General features: G+C 31.1%; 2 protein-coding genes across 2 annotated transcripts; one reads left to right on the top strand and one right to left on the bottom strand.

Annotated features, from left to right (window-relative positions):
* The first annotated feature begins 10,830 nt into the window (after positions 1-10,830).
* Positions 10,831-14,695, top strand: LOC107486165 (RGG repeats nuclear RNA binding protein A). Its single transcript, XM_016106720.3, has 7 exons — positions 10,831-11,284; positions 12,007-12,319; positions 12,399-12,464; positions 12,573-12,702; positions 13,007-13,162; positions 13,253-13,309; positions 14,212-14,695. The coding sequence occupies exons 1-7, from the start codon at positions 11,080-11,082 to the stop codon at positions 14,383-14,385; spliced, it is 1,101 nt and encodes a 366-aa protein (XP_015962206.1). The 5' UTR covers positions 10,831-11,079; the 3' UTR covers positions 14,386-14,695.
* Positions 14,696-17,526: 2,831 nt separating this feature from the next.
* On the bottom strand, positions 17,527-20,534 carry LOC107486166 (ras-related protein RABD2a). The gene is made up of 8 exons (XM_016106721.3): positions 20,317-20,534; positions 19,520-19,592; positions 18,953-19,000; positions 18,823-18,870; positions 18,653-18,724; positions 18,416-18,571; positions 18,198-18,301; positions 17,527-17,855 (listed from the first exon to the last, which is right to left on the bottom strand). The coding sequence occupies exons 1-8, from the start codon at positions 20,328-20,330 to the stop codon at positions 17,762-17,764; spliced, it is 609 nt and encodes a 202-aa protein (XP_015962207.1). The 5' UTR covers positions 20,331-20,534; the 3' UTR covers positions 17,527-17,761.
* Between the last annotated feature and the right edge of the window lie 1,645 nt (positions 20,535-22,179).

Raw genomic sequence — 22,179 nt, 5'->3', positions numbered from 1 at the left:
AAATAAGTTTTTTAGTTTCGGTAACAATAAACAAAAATCATCAACACATGCAAAACCAAAACTTTTCACAATGTGTTGGGTTACAGCTCATTTTTTATTATCCTAAGAAGCAACCAATGACAAGACACGTACTAGGTAAATGAGCCACAAGCTTAATATGAGTAGCTTGTAGGGTAACGGTGATTTGATATGATGGAATAGACAACTAAACTCTTCCAATTTTTAAAGATGTATTATAAAAAATATTATTTACACTCATTTTTCTAATAGTTTTTAAATCGGTACAACTGGCGAATTGATATTTCACTACCTTTACGATTTAATATTTTTTTTTTAATTTTTTTACAATATTATTTGGAGACCATTTAAATAAAGTTATAAAAAAATTTTTAAATATGTTTACGTGTCTCACATTACTATTGGACATCTTTATTAAACCGATTACTAAATTTTTTTTAATAAATCAGAACAAAATCGATTTATTATAGCAACAATAATAAACCTAATTGATAAAAAGACAACTATATCCCTGGTTTTTTGTTTTGGAGACTTTTAAATACCTAAAAATTTTAAAAATACAATTAAATCTACAAAAAAAAATTTGTGTTGATTTTTATTGTTATCAACATAAATATTATAAAAAATATATAAAAAATATTTAATAATATATTTATTTTTTTATAAAAGAATTTAGTTCTTCTTTTTTAAATATTATAAAAAGACTTTGTCTTTATTAATAACTTTAATATTAAAAGGCTTTTTTAATAACTAAATCTTTGTAATGGTTCGTTAGAATACATTTTTTTAAATATTTTCAAGGAATGAGAAAAAAATATAGATCAAATTTTTTGTTTTTTTTATATTATCATAATAGTTATTAGTACTTTAAAAATAATAATTTTATAAGATTTAATACTTGCTACAACGGTATTCTAAGTACCATAAAAACTTATAGTGTACTCGTTATGAACATATTACATAATAAAATATTTAAACTTTTTAAAAATTTAATTTTTTTATTGACTTGCAATACTCAAAGTAATAGAATCTGATTTATAATTGGCTCTATATAGATGTAAATCAAATAGAAAAATTTGACTTAGTAATATAAATTTTTTATGATTGCATCTACAACTACATAGAATAATTTAGAATATTGGTTATAGTAAATAATGCTCTTAATGTGAACAAACTAGAAGCTCAAAATATGAAAGCAATCAATTTACTTCCAGCACCGTCTTCTTTGTGTTGGTGAACTCTAAATCCATATTGATCATTCAATGATTAGATTAGGTAGCATTTTTCTTCTGGTTTTGACCATAAAATTATATTTATAGTATTTTATTCTACTCTTAATTTACAATGACAAACTTTGCGCAAAATATCGGACTACGCATTATGCTTACACATGATGTAGCATTGAATCATCGTTTTAAAAACACAGCTTAGTTCACATCCGATCCTTCAACAGACCTAAATACTGTATTAATTGAACATAATAACATCATTCATTATGGAAAAAAACTAAATGCGAATCTTAAACCACGTACAAATATACCCACCCCCATGCTTCAACGCTAAACAGTATATCCTAATGCCGATACATATCACCATACATGGCTACCATTTGCCTCAGCTCTGCATTCTCCTTTTCGAGAACCATCAACAATTCCGACAACGACATGTCACCTTCGCGCTGCAACTGATGCACCCGTTGTTGGGACCTAAGAAGAACTTGATAGTTAAAGTCGAAGATCTTTATCTGTGTTTCTGACAACAACTGTTCAAGAGCCACAAAAACAGCGTCTTCTCTAGCTCGACTTTCTGCAATCGACAATCGTCCGTTGGCAACAATGCTTGCACCCTTGTATGGCTGATGAACTACAACACTAAAAGAAACAAGACACCTTCCATGCCTCGTGACATTATCACGTTTCAGAAAGATAGGAGGCCCAACTTGAAGTTGGCCACATGTCCGAATGAGCATCTGCTCCATGTCCTCGATGTAAACAAACTCTGTTCGATCTAACTCTGGCACGACATCAAGCTCTGCACTCCAAAATTTGAACAATGCTTAACAATGCCATCAAGATCAGGCCATGTAAACATGAAAGAACACAAAGACACCAACTTACCCGTCTCCGAATTAGACGCCCGAGAGTCGCAACTCCCAGCAGCACCTATCGACAAAGCCTCAACCATTTTCAGACTTTGAAGTGGAACAACCAAACCATCTGGCCCCAACTCTGGACGATGTGGCCTGTGCTCTTCGTCATTCGGATCTTCTTGGATCTGACCAAGCCAAGCCTCCGTATCACTCTTGTAACGAAAACTTTTGTGTTCGTTGTCGCTAAACCCATCCACTTGAAGTCGTACGTCTTCCCACTTGGTGTATATACCTGGTCGGCGGCCCCTCTTCACAGCATAAAAGCGTTTTCTCCCATTCTCCATGAGTGCAACTCTTTTTCACTCTAGCTCTTCAAAAATGAGTTCCATGCACGCGTTTTATAGAGGGGCGGAATAATGCATGCTTTTCTTTATCAGTAAAGGCATGTAACATTCGACAAAATTGTAACAATAATAAAATATTACTTAATATTAAATTCCTCACCAGTAACCTGCATTGCCATTTAATATTTTCCTTCTTACACTGCTATATTATATTTAATTTAAATTTCTCACGCAAAACTTCCCAAAATATCAGGTAGAACTCACTAGATCTATTAGAAATTTCTGAAGTGACCAGACATATATATCAGCCACCTTTAGAATCTGTCCTGTAGCAACTAATCCTATCAACCACGTGCCAATGATTAAATAGTAGAAATAACATTAACCTCATTTTAAATTAGCAAAAAAATAATTTTTAACGTGATATCTCTTATATTATTAAAATACTCCTTAGTCATCACCTTTATATATAAATTACTGATCATTATTTTATTGATTAAAAAAAAATCATACACAAGAGATATTTATTGTTATGGTCATATTTTAAATATTTTTTATTTTTTAATTTGTTATAAAAATATTTGATTAGAAGTTTTTTATTACATTTCACGATTAATGATAAACATTTACAGTAATTAAACGTTTATTACATTAATAGTAATACAAACTTTATATTATTATTAATATTATGATATTACATATTTTGTAACTACTTACAATATTAAGAATAAATATATTTATTATAATAATCAATATATTTTTTATACTAATATTACCAATTAATAATAATAATAATAATAACTGTAACTTTTTTAGATTATTTTATTCATATTAACTTAAATTCATTGTATTTAATTCAAAAATATTATTCACCTACCAAATCAGTCGCTAAAATCAGCTATCTGTATTTGTCTATAAATACATGTGTAATTCTTTTACTTATATTTATATTGCAATATGTATTTTATTCACGTAACTGATTTCAATATACACATAATATAATTCTATGTAACTTTTGTTCCATAGAAGAGTGTACATTAAAAAAATAAAAAACATGGATTGTCATCAAGATATTATGTACATAGATAAAAAAATGGTATTCTCTCTACAATTAATTTACAATACTTAATTATTACTTCCAAACAATAACTACTAAACATTATACATAAAAATATACAATAAATACACACATAAATTTATGTTTGGCTATTTTATGCAAAAATTTATAATTGCTAAATTGAATATTATTTGGATAATATTTCTTAAAATTGCTCTACATAGATAATTATTCAAAAAACTTTGTATTAAATTATTATGTTATCTTTTTAATTATATGTAATATTTTTCCTTTTTTTTTAATATATTTTTTATATAGTATTTTTTTATTCTTATCTATTTTAGTATGCAATCTTTTTTGTTATTATAATTAAAGTTCATATTCATTTATTAATTTACAATAACATATAAAAATTGACCACTTTTTAAGTACTTTGATTATAATAAAATAATCTTCATTTATTGCATTAAAAATAATATTTAAATTAAATAATCTTTATTTACTGCATTAAAAATAACATTTAAATTGACATATTTTACTACTATTTTTAAGTACTCTCAATAATCTTATTAGTACATTCTAACTTTTTACTAATTATGTTTTTATTATATCTTACTTATATTTAATTTTTTATTTAATTTATCATTTTTAATACCAACAATAATACATACTATAAAACATTAGAAATTTAGAATAGTAAATCATACACAAGATTTATAATGATAAACATTACAATGTCAAATATAAAAATATTCTTTAGTTTCTTTGGCCAGTTATCCTTTTGTTTCTCTTTTTTTTTTCTTCTGACTCAGAGCCTTCTTTAATTTTTTTTGTTTCAATATTTCTCTTTTCATTTTAGACCTCATCACATACCTTTTCAAAATTTTTATTTTTTAGTCCATTCTACACTTCTTTTTATTATATGTGGCCCAAATTAACTACAGCCCATTCTATATTTTTTTTCGTTATATGTGGCCCAAATTAACCTACACATACAACAATTGTTACCATAGACCGTGGGCTGCATACAATAAAAAGGTTATGTTAACATTAAAATATTATTTTATACTTACACTTTTTTAAATGTCTTTAGTTAGATAATTATAATTTTTTCTGTGGTTAATTATTAGACAAAGCCTGCTACTGGGGATCCAACTACTGCAGCCATTGCTTGTCATAGGTGAAACTGAAGGTGATTGGGCAGGAGGATTGATCCGGACTCATGAAGGTGATTGGGTAGGAGGATTCATGGCAAATTTGGAAAATTGTCACGCCTTTCAGGTAGAATTATGGGGTGTCTTTCATGGCCTCAACATGGCATGGGACTTGGGGATGAGGAGAATTATTATTGAGACTGATTCGTTGGAAGTTTACAAAGAAATTAGTAAAGGAAGAAAAAGTCAAAATTACAACTCCTTGATTAGAAAAATTCAGAAACTAAAGGATAAGCCTTGGGAGATCAAAGTCATGCACACACATAGAAGTGGTAATGCCTCTGCTGACCACTTGGCCAAATCTAGTATAAGAAAACAATTTGGATTTTATTTCCTTGATAGTCCACCTGAAGAGATGAAAGATCTCCTTTTAAATGATGTAAACAGGGGTAATAACCCCTCTAACTAATTTATTTGTTTTCTTTTCTTGAGCTTAGGCCCCGCTGGTTTACCAAAAAAAAAAAATCACTTTCATGCTGTAAAATGCACGTGTATATCCTCCTAATTTGACACGTCTCCTTCAGCACATGAGGATGGAATCCTCCTTCAGCATAGTAGAATTTTCCCTCTCTCATAGGTGAATCTCTTCTCCCCTTTTTCTCGTGCTCTGCTTTCTTCACCCACCTTGTTCTGAAACCACCCTCGCGGTTCCAAAGAAAAACCGTCGTCGCGAGCTCGCATGGAGGAGCCGACACTGCCTTCCAGCTCCCGTCTCTTTGTTGTCCGCTATTCTCTATATGCATGGAGGAACCGGCACTACCTTCCAGCTCCCTTCGCCACTGCCTGCCATCGCAATTGCTTCCTCCTCCGCGATCCCAAGGGAAGACAGCCGCTAGTAGTGGTGGTGGATTAGCCATGATTGGAGAGACTGGACGGAACCCCTGAACTTTGCGATCTCTGCCACTCCGTCCTGACTCTCTGGAACCAGTCACCGAAGCCATGTTGTGAGAGGCCGTCGACAAATTCGGCGCACCCTACGCTCCTCGCGTCTCCGTTGTGGAGGTGCCGCGACGGTTGTTCAGATTGGTAACGTCATCGTCATCCATCGTTGCTGCTCCGTCAACCCCGACTTCCGCGAGTGTCCGCTCTCCCTTTGCGATGGTGCCGTCCTCGGCACCGCTGCCTCGGAGTAGAACTGCAGCCTCGTCGGTGCTGGTAGTTGGTGCCAGGCCAACCGCTGCATCTGGAAATGCATAAGGTGGTTTTGGTTGTGGTCGATTCACCCCCTTTGCCTCTGTGTGCTCTAGAATTAGAGGTATTGGAATTGAATTTCGAAATCCTGCTTGATCTGGAATATCTAGTGATTCTACGGGTTGAACTACAAAACTGAATGCTGATTCTTTTTCTTTTGCTGCCTCTATAATTGTTGAATTTTGGAAAGAATTTTGCTGAAATTGTGAAACTGCGTCTTTGTAATTACAAATTGACAATAATGATTTCTGAATTGTTGTTCGATCTGCCACCTCTGTTGATTTTATTTGTTGTTGAGGTTGAATTGTAAACTTGAAATCTGATGAGTCTCCTTCTTCCCCTTTGATGTGAACTTCTTCTGTAATTTCTGGATTCTTTGCTGATTCTGAAGCGTTCGCTATTGTAGACTCTAATTCTGCAATTTGATATTCTGGATCTAAATTTTAAAATTGGAGATCTGTGATTATTGAATTTTCTGCCACTAGCTTTGTTAAATTGTTGCTGAGGAGTGGGAATTCTGAGTTTGATTTGGCCTGAAACTGGAAAATTGGAGGCTGTTGGAGTCGTTGATGACTTTGCAAGGTTACACAAATTTTGGTGCAAGTTGCCTGAATTTCTTCAAGCATCTTGGATCGTGTTTCATAATCTGAATTCAAGCGATCTAAGCTACTTTGGATCTGATCCCAAATTGTGTCATCATAGGAATTTGGCATGGTGTTCAATGAAAGCACCATTTGATACGAATTTGTATCAAGAACTAGAGAGAATTAGAGATAATCAAAGAGAATAGAAGAGAAATTCCTAGAATTAAGGCCAAAGAGAGAAAGTAGAGTTTTCAATTACACCATGCATATCTTACATTATTACATTATACTCCTATTTATAGTATAATTTTCTAATTGGACTAGCCTAATCTAATTGTGTCAGAAGTCTATAATACTCTCTTATATATTATGAAAATTTATGCAAAAAAATTATACGTATGAAAAATTTTATTATTTTTTTTCTAAGTTCCACTCACTAATTTTATACAAAATATGACATTCATTAGCAAATGTCTTAACTCAGTGATATGAGAAACAAACAAATCATCACTTGTTAAAGTTGTCATGATACCAAGTTGATCAATTTGATTTTATCAAGTTGTCATCTTATACAGTGACGGACCCAATTAGTGAACACTTTTATTCTTAAAATACTATTTATTATATATAATTTATAAAAAAATATACATTAGTATTTATAATTTGAAATTAGAATCAAATATAAATACCAGAAAAATTAAATTTATATGAAAAGTATGTTTATATAAAATAATAGAAACATAATTTACAATTTTTTTTATTTCGTTTTAAATTAATTAAATTTGTTATATATTTTTTAATTTAATTTTAATATAATGTTAGATAAAAGATTTTATGCATCTGTTTAATTATATATGGTAATTAAAATATTTTTTATCATTATTCTTAAAAATAAAATATATATTCTAAATTAGTAAATTAATTAGTTTATTTTAAAATTTTATATGCAACATAGGTACATATAATAGAACAAAAGATAAAAAATAAGTAATAAAGATAAATAAATCGAGAATAAAACAAAATATATAAAGTCACGAAAAAAATAAAATATTAAGTTAAGACATAAACTATAATTGTTTAAATTAAAAATTATAATTGAAAATAATATCAAAAAGAGAAATAATGAAACTGAAAGATATATAGAATCATGGGAGCTATATAAAAAAATTGGAGAATTTAAAATTTACTTTTTGATGAAGAGAAGATGACCACTAGATAAAGAATAAAAAAAAGAAGGTTAAAAATATAAAAATAAGAAGAGAGTTTAAGAGAATAAAGGAGTAACGGTACAATAATTAAATTTAATTAGGTTAAATAAAAATTAATATGATAGAAAAATAAAAAAATAAATTTAAAATTTTAACTAATTAAATTTTTATTTGTAGTGGAGTCATTTAAAATTTAAAATAAAGACATCTTATATATAACTATATTTTTTAAGACAAAAATTAAAAACACCATGGGTAAGTGCCCCTCATTGCTATGTTTGGGTCCGTCCCTGATCTTATACAACTTGATAAATATCAATTTAATCTTATCATCTTGTAACAACTTATTCTTTGATTAAGTTCAAAAATTGCAATTAAACTAGCTTATTTTTAAGTTATAATTTTTTATTAAAACTTTAGCTATGTAAGTTAGACAACTTATCAAATAGCTTCATGAGTTTTTCAATTTGATAAAAGCATATTTAATTCTAGATAAAGTTTAATTCTGTAATGTTATTTATTTTTTACAAACTTTAACTTGCTCACTTGTAATTTCTAGTAATTTTTATTGATTTCAAATTACAAAAAAAAAAATTGCTTCTTTTTTCACGTATTAAGCAAAAGAATTACACTCTCTATATATGTTATTATATCATGTCAAAATAAAAAAAATAATATAAATACATCCGGATAAACTTCCATCAATTTTCAATCACAATAATACTATATTAATGAAAGCTTTTAATCTAAAAATATTAAGAAATGTTGAAACGGTGAAAATCTATTTATTGTTTCTCAAAAAAATTTTTATAATGTTAAATATGAAAAATATTTATTCATTTTTACCTAATAGGTGAGGAGAGCAAGGTGTTGTCATGCAGCAAAATTTTCTCATCCAATTTTTTCAGTAATTGGAGAGAGTCTTTTTTGATGGTATATCAGTGAGTGGGATAGACATGGTGTTGAATCAAGAAAATGTCTCTGATATTATGTAAAGCTCTAAGATTAGTGATAAATAATTGAGAGTGAAGTAGTAGAGAATGAAAAAGGGTAATTACTTGAAGAAGAAGTGATTATATTGGTGGTAGCATAATCAATTTTTACATAAGATAGAACCTGACTTCAACCCTCAAGAATCTGGCTTGTTCAACTACTAACTAACTAATTAACTCTAACAGCTTTATAACTAACTGTTAACTAGTTTATGTGTCTTTTACAAAAACTGACTAAATAATTTAGAAGTTAACAAATAAACATAGAGGTAGATGAGAAAAATAAACCTAACTCACAAGTCATATAGGAAACATCTGAACAAAGGCTTTCTTTAGGATTTAAAGTATATATGTAAATTAACTCAGCACAATGAATTCGTGTTTTTCTCCTTTTTACGAATTTAGTTTAGATACAAAATTATTTTTTTTATAGTGTAAATAATAAATCTTTTATTTTTACTAAAAGAAATTGAGTAAATACTCAAATAGATCTTTAAAGGTGCGTTTGTTTTTGAGAATAGGACAAGACACTAAGAACAAGACATAAAAAATAGAGATACAAAATTTAGTGTTTTTGTATTCTGTTTGGTAATAAAATAGAACAAATTATAAAAATAAAATTTATTCTCATTTTATTTTCATTCAAAAAATTTGAGAAGAAAAATATAATAATAAAAAGTATAATTATGAAAAATTAACAAGAATAATAAAAGAAAAAATGAAAAATAAGTTGTGTCCCTTATTAGTGTCTCTGTGTCCTTCCTGTTAGGACGGATACAAAATACACTAATTCAGTATTTCTCGACTCAATGTCTCTGTCCATGTCTCATTTGCCAAACACAGTTTTGTGTCTCAGTGTCCCGTCCCTGTAAACAAACGCGGCCTAAGAAATTTTGTATCAGACGTTTTTATCTCTAAGTAAATTTTATTATGTTGAGATGCCTAAATTTTACAAAAGTAAGACATATAACTTCATACTTTAGTTAGGCTTGTTGTTTTTACTTGGACAAATAAATTCTCAAAAGTGTAACTTACTTTTATAAGATTCAAAGACCTCAACATAATGAAATTTTTTTGGAGACGAATACGTCCGACTCAAAATTCTTTAGGAACCTATTTGGTATATCTAAAGAAATTAAATAAGAGGCAAAATAAAAAATATCAAGAATGCTGAACATGAAAATTGTATTTGGAAGAGAGTTTGAAATTGAGAGACTGAGAGATTAAATTAAGTCTGTATTATATTTAGGGTAAAATATACTAAACTGAATTATGTCTTAGTATTATGTTTAAATTAAAAATAAATATAAAAATTAAAAAAGAATAAATTTAAAACTTAAAAAGTTAAATGAATATATTTTTAATAAAAAAATATTATTAAAATTTCAGTTTTATCTCTAAAATTTTAGTTTCTTATATTTTTATTTTTTAAAAATATTGAAAAAACTAAAATTTTAAAAACACAAATTACCAAACACAATATTAAATCTTAGTTCTACAATCTCATTCAGTCTCAGTGTCCTTAACCAAAGGCTAACAAATAGACCCTAAGAATAACCTCAATTGCAACTATGTTTTTGGTCAGGACCGTGGGCCACAAAGGATCCAGACCTGGAAAACAGAAACCGTATTACTTCAATTGCAGCTTGCAAGTGGAACTTATTGAGCCTAATGGGCCTTTTTCCTCGTGGGCCAACTCTCGGTGTTTATATTTTGATTTTTTTTCAAAAACTAATAACATTGGAAAATGATAATAGAAACTTGTCAAATTACCAACTAATTATTTGATATTTATATTTTATTTTTGCTTTTTAGATCCTGTGAAAGAATAAGTAAAAACACATAAAATTGACAACTAATGCTTTTACTTTTGACTACCTTCTTAGTTATTTTTGGTGAAAGCAAATAGGAGAGCATTGATTTATTTAATTATATCTTAAAAATATAAAAATGAAAATGAAAATCAAATAACAACGAATATATTTGAATTGATTTATTTTTAGTTTTTTACAAATACAGAAATTTAAATTATAATTAATAATAAAAATAAAATAAATTGCCAAATGACTGAATCAGAGGTTTAAAGATTAGGTTCCGCTCTTTCTCATTTCTCTCTTTACTCTCACAACTCTCACTCACACACTCGCTAACACTTTCTCTCTCCTTTTGCGGCTAGGGTTTTTCCTTTTTCTTTCTTCACTCCCAAATTCACCGAACCCTTTTTCTTTCCATTCTCTTCTCTACACTCTCATCTCACTCTATTTCTCTATTCATGGACTCGTTACGCGTTTAGTGGTTCCTCTCTATCGTGTTTGGGGGAAAAAGGGAAGAGGGAAAAGAAAACCTCTTATTGGTGTTTGGTTTTTGTTTTGGAATTCAAAGATGACTACCATGAACCCCTTTGATTTGTTGAAAGATGATACTGAGGATCCTTCTCAGCTCATCGCCAACGAGCAGCTCAAGGCTGCTGCTGCTGCCGCCACCGCCGTTCCGCCCAAGAAAGGGGCGGCGGCGGCTCCGCAGAAAGGAGGGCAGCAAAATAAGCCTGCTCAGCTCCCTACCAAGCCTACTCCTCCTGGTCAAGCTGGTGAGTTTTGATTTTCCTTTTTTCCCCATACCTTTTTTTTTTTTAATAATTTGATTGATTCATGTTTCGGTTTTGTTATCTTTTATGTTGTACATGATTCTTTTTTGAGATGATGTGGATGGAGTATTTTTAGAATGATATTCTTAATATATTCTTTTAAATGCATTTGGTATTGAACTATTGATGTGTGATTCTTATCGAGGCTTTTGGTAGTTATTGTGAATATTGAAATGTTAGTTGTTTGCATGGTGTTCTTTTGTGAGATTGAAATAGCTTATGTATGTTTTTAATTAAATCTAGTTGATTTTTTAGGGTTTTATTTGTAACATGGAATGTTTTGTGTTATATTTGTTTTTCTTATCATTCTCATTTTAGTACTTTCTTTCATTTTTGGGGTACATTTTTAGTTTTGTACCGGTGTTGTTTTCGTATAATGATACTATAGAGTCATATTTCTTTGTGCCTCAGATTTGTGTGTACCAATTTTTTAGAAGTCAAATTCCTTTGTTGAATTGGTAGTATTTGTAAGTGATTGTAGATTTTGTTCAAGCTTTGCTTTCAAATATTGTAGAGTTGTAATTTGATAGAAGTTGCTACAATTGGATTGTTAACATGTTATATATGTGTGGTCTTGGTGATGTTTGATTCCTCTTGATGCCTGTTTGTATGATTATCTTGTTACTCATCTATTGATATTTATATTTATTTTCCTGTCCTAATAGTGAGGGAGGCAAAAAATGAGGCTTCTCGTGGAGGCCGTGGAGGTGGACGAGGTGCTGGGCGTGGAGGTGGACGGGGTCGTGGTTTTAACCGTGACTTTTCAAATGATGAGGGCTCATTCCCAGCCTCTGGAGCCCCTGCTACTCAAAGTGGTTTTGAGGAAGGAGATGGTGGGAGGACTTCAGATAGACGAGGCGGTTATGGTGGGCGAGGCCCTTACCGTGGTGGTCGCCGGGGAGACTTCAGCAATGGGGAAGCTGGAGAAGAAGGAAGGCCAAGAAGACTATATGAACGCCGCAGTGGGACTGGACGCGGGTAATGCTGTCATTAACTGGTGATTTTGATGCTGAACCTAAGTTTCTATCGGTATTAATTTCCCTTGTTCTATTTGCAGAAATGAGTTTAAGCGTGAAGGTGCTGGACGAGGAAACTGGGGAACACAGTCTGATGAAATTGCTCAGTAAGCTTTCTTCTTACAATCCATTGCTTCTGTAACTTCAATCTTAATTATGCTTGCATTGGATTCAGTATGATGAATTTCATTCGGTCTGGTCTGAAATTTATTTAGGGTGACTGATGAAGTCGTGAATGAAGCTGAAAAGAATTTGGGCGAGGAGAAGCCTGCTGGTGAAGATGTGGCTGATGTAAACAAGGAGAGTGTTGCTGAAGAAGCTGAACAAAAAGAGCCTGAGGATAAGGTGATTTTCTAACTTACTGAATTTTCTAACTTACTGAATTTTCTTTATTGATGACAATCTGTTTCATGCTTTAATGATGAATTATTCTGTCCTAATCCTTCCATCTCCAATACATATGTCAGAAAAAATTGAATGAACTGCTACAATTCAATTTGCTGTCTACTATGACCTCCATAGGATGGAAACGAAAAACTGCAGTGTTAATATCTGTATATAGAGTTGATAATATAACATATTATATTGTTATTAAATTGTTTAGTGTTGTTGCAATTTATTAACCATTAGGCTGTCGTTTTTCCATTAGGAGATGACTCTGGAGGAGTATCAGAAAGTGCTGGAAGAGAAAAGAAAGGCCCTTCAAGCACTAAAGACTGAGGAGAGAAAGGTTGATATCAAAGAATTTGCATCCATGCAGCCCCTATCAAACAAGAAAGTCAACAATGACATCTTCATTAAATTGGTGAGATTTAAATACATGTGAACTGTCCTTATTTCAATTATTTTCTGTTGGTTTTGCTTACTAATGTCCTTTAATCATCTTTCTTTATAGGGATCTGATAAGGATAGGCGCAAAGAAGCATTGGAGAGGGAGGAGAGATCCAAGAAGGTGTGACTTCGTTGCACTTGTTTGTCCATGTTTCTTTATATTTGTGTTTGCTTGAAAGATCTCATGTTCAGATATCAACATTACTTGCTTTATATGGTAGATCATATATATTGTCTAGATTCAGTTTTCAAAATTTCTGGCTAGCCTAGGCTCATGAAAGATGATGACATGTTCTGTATCTTTTTAAGACATTTTACCCCTAGGGTATGTTTAGTTGCAGGATATAAAAGGTATGGGTAAATTTCATCCAAATGTGTTGTGTGCGAATTTGGTAATTTACAAATAAAACTGATTTTGGTATAGTTTACCTACACTCTTACTATCTAAAGTCTAAACATACTTCTAGTGCAGATCTTGTGTTTCTTTGACTGTTCCGTTAACTCTACGTTCTCATGAAGTTTATCATGCAAATCACATTAGATATTTCTATGTTAGTATGTTTTATAGTTCTGAATTCGAAAATGTTGTTTCATTAAAATTGTTTGTCTATTGTTCATTTCTAAATTCTGCAGGTTTTTCTCAAGTATATGGTTGTCACGCTTTATTTTTGTTGTTCTTTTAGTTTTCTAATGTTTCTTCATGAGCTCTGATAAATTTGTAGTCATGGCGATGTTGAATATGTACATCTTAGTTACGAATTTGCATATGGTACTTTATTTGTAAAGTTTGTACAAGATTAGATAGAAGGCATGATGAAATATTTCCATAGTTGTCTCACATAGGTAATATGAAGTTGTGTTGATATAATTTTTATTTTTTGGAAGATTCTGTTAATGTTGGTGTTTGATAGGATGTTTAGGAAATAATTACTGGAAAAAAAGATGGGAGAATCTTTGTTTGGTTTGGAATATTTTGGATTGTTTTGGTGGCTGAATCTTCGTTATCATTGTTGATATTTGCAGTCTGTCAGCATTAACGAGTTTCTGAAGCCAGCTGATGGGGAAGTCTACTATGGTGGGCGTGGCCGGGGACGCCCCCGTGGTCCAAAGGGGGGTAGCTACCGTGGCAACTCCAACAATGCACAAGCTCCCTCCATTGAAGACCCTGGTCATTTCCCAACTTTGGGTGGCAACTGAGAATTGTCCAGAACCCTTCCAAGCATATCTGTCCTATTTTCAGTTTTGGGTTCTCTCTTATTTGAACTTTATCAGGGAAAAAAAAAAAAAAGAAAACCCCTTATGGTAGGTGGATTTCCTTAATTTAGAAGGGTCATTTTTAATTTTATGCCTTCAGATGTAAATTTAGGTTTGTTCTTCATACGGTCCTTTTATACCCTTATGCTTCTACTTTTTACTGTGTTTGACATTTGGGGGTATATGGTGGCGGGTAAGACATAAAATGTTGAGTTTCGTTTTCTTTATAGATTGACATCTCAGTTTTGCATTATATATTTTGTTTACCATTAATGCTTTTTTAAGGATCTTCACTTGTACAATAAATCGACTTAAAAGTTATTTGAGCGATGTTAATGTAAACCACTAGGTTTGGCCTAGAGATGATTTAATTAACTATATAATAACTTGAGGTTGAACTAGCGTTTTCTTTTAAAATATCTATTGCTAATGTTTACGCCACCGTTCAGTATATCGCGTGTAACGATTTGTTGCTTAAATGGTCCTATATAGTTTTAGTGTATAGCTAAGATTGCTTTAATTTAGTGGCACCTAATCTTTACAAGAAAAATTCTTATGATCGAAAAAGCCGATCTTAAGATACTTATCATTATATCAACTTTTTCCCCTTAAAGCATACGTATCATTGTATCAACAGATTCTTAATGTTAATTCAATAGAAGCCACCTAAAAGAAAATTAGGATCAAGTACGTTTTTTATTCCGAACGATTGAAATAGTTTCCATTTTATTCATTAAGATAAGGGAAATGTATAAACCAGGGAGTGCTATAAGAATAACGATGATAAATAGGAATATATAATTATAAACACGAATAGAAAGATGAATAACGTTCCTCCAATGACCTAAGTTGTCTATATTCAACTCTCAAGTTGCATGTGGTTCATACATCATGTTTTTTCTCAACTGAGGTTATCCCTTCTAAAAATAACACATTCTTGGCACCAATCCCACATGGTCGAAGAGTGTCACAATAAGGAATAAAACAAGATTCGGAGTCCTGAAATACATTATCACAAACTTCCCAAAGTATTATATACCCATCATTGGTCAAACCCTAGTCCCTAGACATAGACTTCTTTCTCTGTAGAAAAAACTACATCATATTTCAAAATTATAAAACCTTTGACATCATGGTTTTGCTCCATTACACTCCAATATTCTTTTAATTCACATTGAAAATCCTTCTCTAAGAACCCAATCCAAAGTTCATTAAAAACCAAATTGTGAACACGTGTTTTCTCAATAAAGGTTTATCCTACTAAGTTGGCTATATGAATTAAAACAAGGTCCTTATGTTCTATCATGTATAATAATTTCTATTATTTCAAGATATTGTTTGGCAACTGCATACTTCAACTAGTTTTATTTGAACCAATTTAACTTGAAAGTTAGTTCACTTTTAATCAGATGAAAATAATTCGTTCTATTTTAATTATGCCATCTAGATTTTTCAAATGCTCGTCCTCCCTTAATTGTTAATAGTTCGAACTTTATCTTGGACATTGAAAATTTTTAAAACCCCAGACCAGTTGTTCTACCTATCGAGGTGCATTGTGCTTATAATTTATAAAACCAGCATAAGATCAGTCACGATGCTCGATGATAGAAATCTAGATGTGTGTTTGGATTACAGTTTGCAAACCAGAGTTTGCATAAAATTGATTTTGTAAAATTGATTTTGATGATCAGTTAGTTTAGGTTAACGTGATTGGTAATCTTTATATCAAAATTGATTATAGTAAAATAAATGTTGTTTGGATTATATTACTCAAAATCACTTTTAGATGAAAAATTACTAAAATAGACATCAATTTATATACTTGCAAAATCAGAATACTATAAAAAATAATATAAAAAATATTTATCATATAAATAAAATAAATACAATAAAAAATAAAAATATAAAAGAGAGTACTATAAATTTTATAATGTCACACAAAAAAAAATATTCTATAATTTTTTTTAGTATCGTCAGTACTCTTTAATTTAGTATTATTTTAGACTATAAATTTTTATTATTTATGACTCTATTGTTACTTATAATTAATTTTTTATTTATTTTGTCCTTTTTTTAAGGATCATAATTTATATTATTCAAAATTTTGATAATAAACGTAGTATATAATAATTACAATTACAAATTTTACAAATTCAGAATAAAAAATAAAAAAATTAATACAAAACAAAAATAGAGTACATCAAAGAATAGAAAAAAAATTATACAGATAAGAAATAATAAAAATTCCATAAAACCAACAACATATATCATATGAACAAAAAAAATACCATAAAACGTAAATAAAATTCATATGAATAAAATCAAATAAAAATAAAAAATTTTCAATTTGTTAGTGATTGAAATAAATTTGAACGATTTTGATGAAAAAAATGGAACTAAAAAATTATGAAGAAGTTGGAAGAACTACAAAGAATGACTGTGAAGATAATAGTTACTAGTATCATTCTTATAGAAGAAAATGAAGGGTAGGATTGGTAAAAAAGAAATATTTTAGCTTCTCCTAAATATGAAACGCAGAAGCTACAAATTTGAGCTTCTCCTAAACGTGGGTTCAGAAGCAGAATCAATTCTGCGTTCACAATGATAAAAATTGCCAAATATCAAAGTGAAACTTTCAAGAAGCTCAAACGGGCTTTTCTCCTCCCCAACGTGTTTGTCAAACACACCAACGTGTTTGTCAAACACACCCTAGGTTGCGAGCCAAACTAGATTTTTCTTGGCAAATACCCCTGCCTTTTGACATTTTACTAGAAATAAAAGAAAATATTTAAGAAAGTGATACAATTCGAAATTTATTTTGAAGCATCGTCAATATAAAAGATTGTTGTGATAATAATGATGAAATAATTTGAAGATTGAAACAGATACTATTTCGTAATTCATGTTTAACCTGGCAGATTTAAGTCATCCAGTAAACACAAGTTCAACTACTTGTATGAGCACAACATTTTGTTTCTTCTGTTTTGTTGTATGGCTAAGTCACATTCGGCTCATTAAAGGGACAAGGAGGATCATAAGAAAAATAAAATGGATTGTAACCTTAAACTTGAATTGAAGTAGACATGAGCAGTAATAGATTTAGCATTAATGAATAGTAGAATACTTTGCACAAACCATATCATTTTCAAGTATATTTAAAGAATTGGATCATCTAGGTCAATTCCAAACCACAAACGAATTCTGAAATTGGTCCACTATTAAGAAAAATTAGAAAGAAAGGGAAAAAATCTTACAAACAATACAATGGAGGGTGAGAAGCAGAGAAAATGAAATGGATCTAAATAACCCCTTTTTGTAGTTAGGATGAGCAGCAACCACTGCTCTGCTGAACTGGCTGTCCTCTGATCTGCACTGTTGGAGGCCTTGCATTGTTTGCAGGTTGGCTTGCCATTCTACGTTCAAACGAAAAAGTTGCCGTAAGACAATGAGGTACGAAGTAGTCATAGATGATAGATCAATCAATGGATTATTCGGAAAAAAAAGGGTTATACATAGACATCCAATGTTATATTGCCACCTCGGCAAGCGTCGATTGTATGGCAATATAGTTTCACATTGTCAATGCATTGGCATTAAATAGGTCAAGAAGTGAAATAGTAGTACAAAATGACATTTGTAATCGACTTTTCCCAGATATCAAAACTGACTCTATTTGGAAGCAGCTACATCAAAATAAACTATGGTTCTGTGATTTTCTTCGATATCTATGGTTAAAATAAAAAGGAAAAGGGTACCTGGTCTTGATGGAAGCAGACATGGCCATGAATGCCTGTTCAACATTTGTAGCATCTTTTGCACTTGTTTCCATGAAAGGAATACCTATTTCATCTGCGAATGCCTTTTAAAGAAAAAAGAAAGAAATGGATTGGGGTAAGGGAGGATGAACAGGCTTGAAACTGTTAACAAAATATGAAAATGAAAAAAAATTCAGAAGGGTATGAAAAATCTATACTTTGGCTGTTTCATATGACACAGCTCTGTTTGATGTCAGATCACACTTGTTGCCAACCAAAAGTTTGTTAACATTATCACTGGCGTAACGGTCGATTTCGCTGAGCCACTGCTTCACATTGTTGAAGCTCTCTTCGTCTGTCACATCATAAACAATCTGCAAGCCAAACTAATCATTGAAGATGGAAGTGGGAAAAATCTAGTTTTAAAAGTTTATGCTAAGAAAATCATCACCCACAATGATGCCATGTGCCCCGCGATAGTAGCTACTGGTGATTGTCCTGAATCGTTCTTGCCCAGCTGTGTCCCACTGTATATAAAATCAGATCACAAAACAAAGTAAGGCCTAGAAACATGACATAATATTAGCATATAAAAGAATTAAAGCAAAGATGGAACTTTACGTACAATTTGGAGTTTAATGGTTTTTCCATCCTGCTCAACAGTACGTATTTTCTACACAAAATAACATGAAATGATCAGTACAGACAGCTCTTTAATTGGTCCGAGCCTTAAAAAATCACAAAGTGGTACTCACAAAATCAACTCCAATGGTGCTTATGTAGCTCTCAATGTATGAATCATCCTGTACCGTAACATAAAAGTTATCATAAGTTAATAATCTAACTTACTACGTTAAGCAATAATTTACAATCAACAAGAGCGAAGAACAACCAACAAGCACTGAATATACCAAATGTACATTCTCATATATTGTATAATATATAATAAGACACAAATGATAAACCCGCCACCGATACCATTCCAAAAAATAGAATATATTGGTACACATTGGGAGAGAAAAGTAATATGATTCTATGAGAACATACTAATCCGCCAATCCATTATTCAATATATTTCCCCCACACTCTAAGGAACTCTAAGTAAAATCACAAATATTTGAACCAGAGCAGAATACTTAAGCGAGTGGACTATTTTTATATTGATAAAAGAATTAACTCTCGAAAAAAGGTGGAAAAACATGTTAAAATGCACATAAGAAGAATAAGAAGGAAAAAAAAAGGAAACATCGCTACACTATTAGATATAGAAGTTTGTAGTAGTCAATAATAACAACTAGCATAAAAATCAGCAGAAAGCTTACGGCAAATCTCAGAAGAAGACATGATTTTCCAACACCCGAGTCTCCAATAAGAAGGAGCTTGAACAGATAATCACTGCATAAGATAACCACAAAATCATTAACTTTCATGCTCCATAATGGATCAGCCTCATATACACACATATATCAATTCTCACAGATCCATAGAATCTTTTCGTAGAAGCCAGCACCTTCTATCTTCTTATGGTTTGATGATCAAGATGGTAGATCTCAAGGCCACATAGACCTCCAAAATCCAAATCCAAATCCCATACTTTGTGGGAGTTTAACTCCCACAACAATAGAAAAATTGCTTTTGAACTAAGATTCAGATCATGAATCAGGTAATATTTTTTTAAATCCAATTGGACATTATTATTTCGAAGATTGAGTATTTGAGTCATCATCACAATCGTAGCAACAAAAATAGGACAATACATGCTCAAAATCATTGTTTGAAATCAACAAGGAACAAGATCAGGGTGCGCGCAGAAGAAGCTCCAAAATCAATCACGGGAGCTCAAAATCACGGCTTCCTCTCTAAATCCCGTAATTGAAAAACAGTTTATTTCAATTTCAAAAACAATTTATTTAAAAAATCAATTGGATCAAAATACATGAAAAGTGAAAACCATTCAATCTAGGGTTACATCCGAACACACCGACACCAACCCATAAGAACGAATCAAGCTAAAACCCAAAACACCCTTTCGAAGAAAGGATCGAAAAACCAAAGAAGACACGAACTTCTCTTAAATCGAATCTGATTGCAAAACAAAGAGACAAACAGAGGAACCTACTATTCGGGATTCATTTCCGGGTAAAAGCGAATTCACGAATCGGAGGGTGGTGACCGGAGATTAAGCTTGCGGTGATGGTGCGGCGGCGGTGCTTATCCACGAAAAGCGTCAGAAAAAGAATAACGGAAAGCAGAAAGTCTTCGATTCTTGGTTGTTTGTGTTATGAGTTAGTTTTGGTTACTTCTTTCGCTTTTGTTTGTTGCTTTGATTTGAATGAATAAAACGCGTGGAGGAATACCAGAACGTGAAGTAAACGGTGACGTATTTGTAAAATTCTACGTTTAACTTTGAACTTATATTTCTAATAAAATTTTAAAAGACCGAAGATGAAATTGCCAACCGATCATATCTAGTCAAATATTTTAAATTATTTAATAATTTATAATATTATTTTTATAAAAAAATAATTTCATAAAAATAATCACTTAAAATTTACTATTTTTTTAGTGATATAGTGACATATAATTAAGTTTTTTATATTATTAATATATTAAAATTAAATTTTCTTTTATAATTTTTTTGAGACACTTATTAACGAAATCTCATTTTCATAACGTATTGATATTGAATTATTGATGGCTGGAGCCTGGAGGTGGGAACTTGATATGGACCGTATGGTAGATTTTAACTCCATTGACCTTTGACCCTTTGGAACATCTAATAAGTAGTTTGGAGACGAATTAAATATAGTATTTTCTTTATGCATTCTAGAAGAATTTAAGCACTATCTTTCGCAAAGACACTCCAAGGTGTTATTAATTATATAGGTATAAATGTTTAACTATTTTGTTGGTCTCAATAGTTTTGTAAAATTTTTAATTAGATTTTTATATTATTTTTTTTAATTGAGTCTTTATATTTTTTTATTTAAATTTTTGTACTAATTTTTTTTAGTTGAGTTTCTATACAATTAAGCTAATTACTACAAAAAAAATCTAATTAAAAAAAATTGGTGCAAAAACTCAATTAAAAATATATATATATAGAAACTTAATTGAAAATTTTACGAAACTATATGGACCAATAAAATAATTAAACCAAACATAAAAGTTCAAGTAAAAAAAAAGAAAAAACCATAAAAGTTTTTTTTTTGAATTTGATAAGGATTACTTGTGTGAATGTAAAAGTTAATCCTAATTTTTTTTTATTAAGAAGAGGCAGAGAGACCCAAAAGCAAAAATTAATTAGGCATTAACAACTTTAGCAAACATCATCTGTCTCCTATCAACTTCAATCGTTGGCACCAGAAAGGAGGGAGGCGATCGAGACGAATTGGTGGAGACCCGTCGGAAGATTAAGGACATGCTTGGCTAGGACGTCGGCACTGAAATTGGCTTCCCTCAAGACGTAGTTTATTGGCAGTCACCCGGATTTGCTTAGAGCTCTTTAATTGCACAAATGAAGGAGGTGCTGTCATGGAGGTCTGTAGATGCATGCTGCAACAAATTCACTGCACAAGTCTCTACATGTACCTTCTCCATTCCCATATCAATTGCAATTTGAAGACATGTGTAGATTGCCCATAGCTCTGCATTAGTGATAGTTACCTTTCCAATATTTATCATGAATCCAGCCATAACCAGACCGTTTGAATCTCTCAGAATGTCGCCACACGAGCCAGAATTCGAAGGACCGAGCCATTAACATTAAGTTTGCACCAACTAGCTTCCAGTGGCTTTTAACCAATTAGGATCGAATTTGTCACTCTGAGGGTTATGATGCTTCTCTCTGTAAATTCTAAAACTTTCTCATAGTTCCTGGCCATCCCTTTAATTTCTGGGATTACTCTTTGAAAATGGATGTTATCTTGATTGAAAATTAATTTATTTCTCTTTCACCAAATGGTATTCCAAGAAATGAGAA

This window comes from Arachis duranensis, chromosome 4 (assembly GCF_000817695.3).
Source record: "Arachis duranensis cultivar V14167 chromosome 4, aradu.V14167.gnm2.J7QH, whole genome shotgun sequence".
NCBI lineage: Eukaryota > Viridiplantae > Streptophyta > Magnoliopsida > Fabales > Fabaceae > Arachis > Arachis duranensis.
This window is presented reverse-complemented; position numbering and strand designations above follow the sequence as displayed.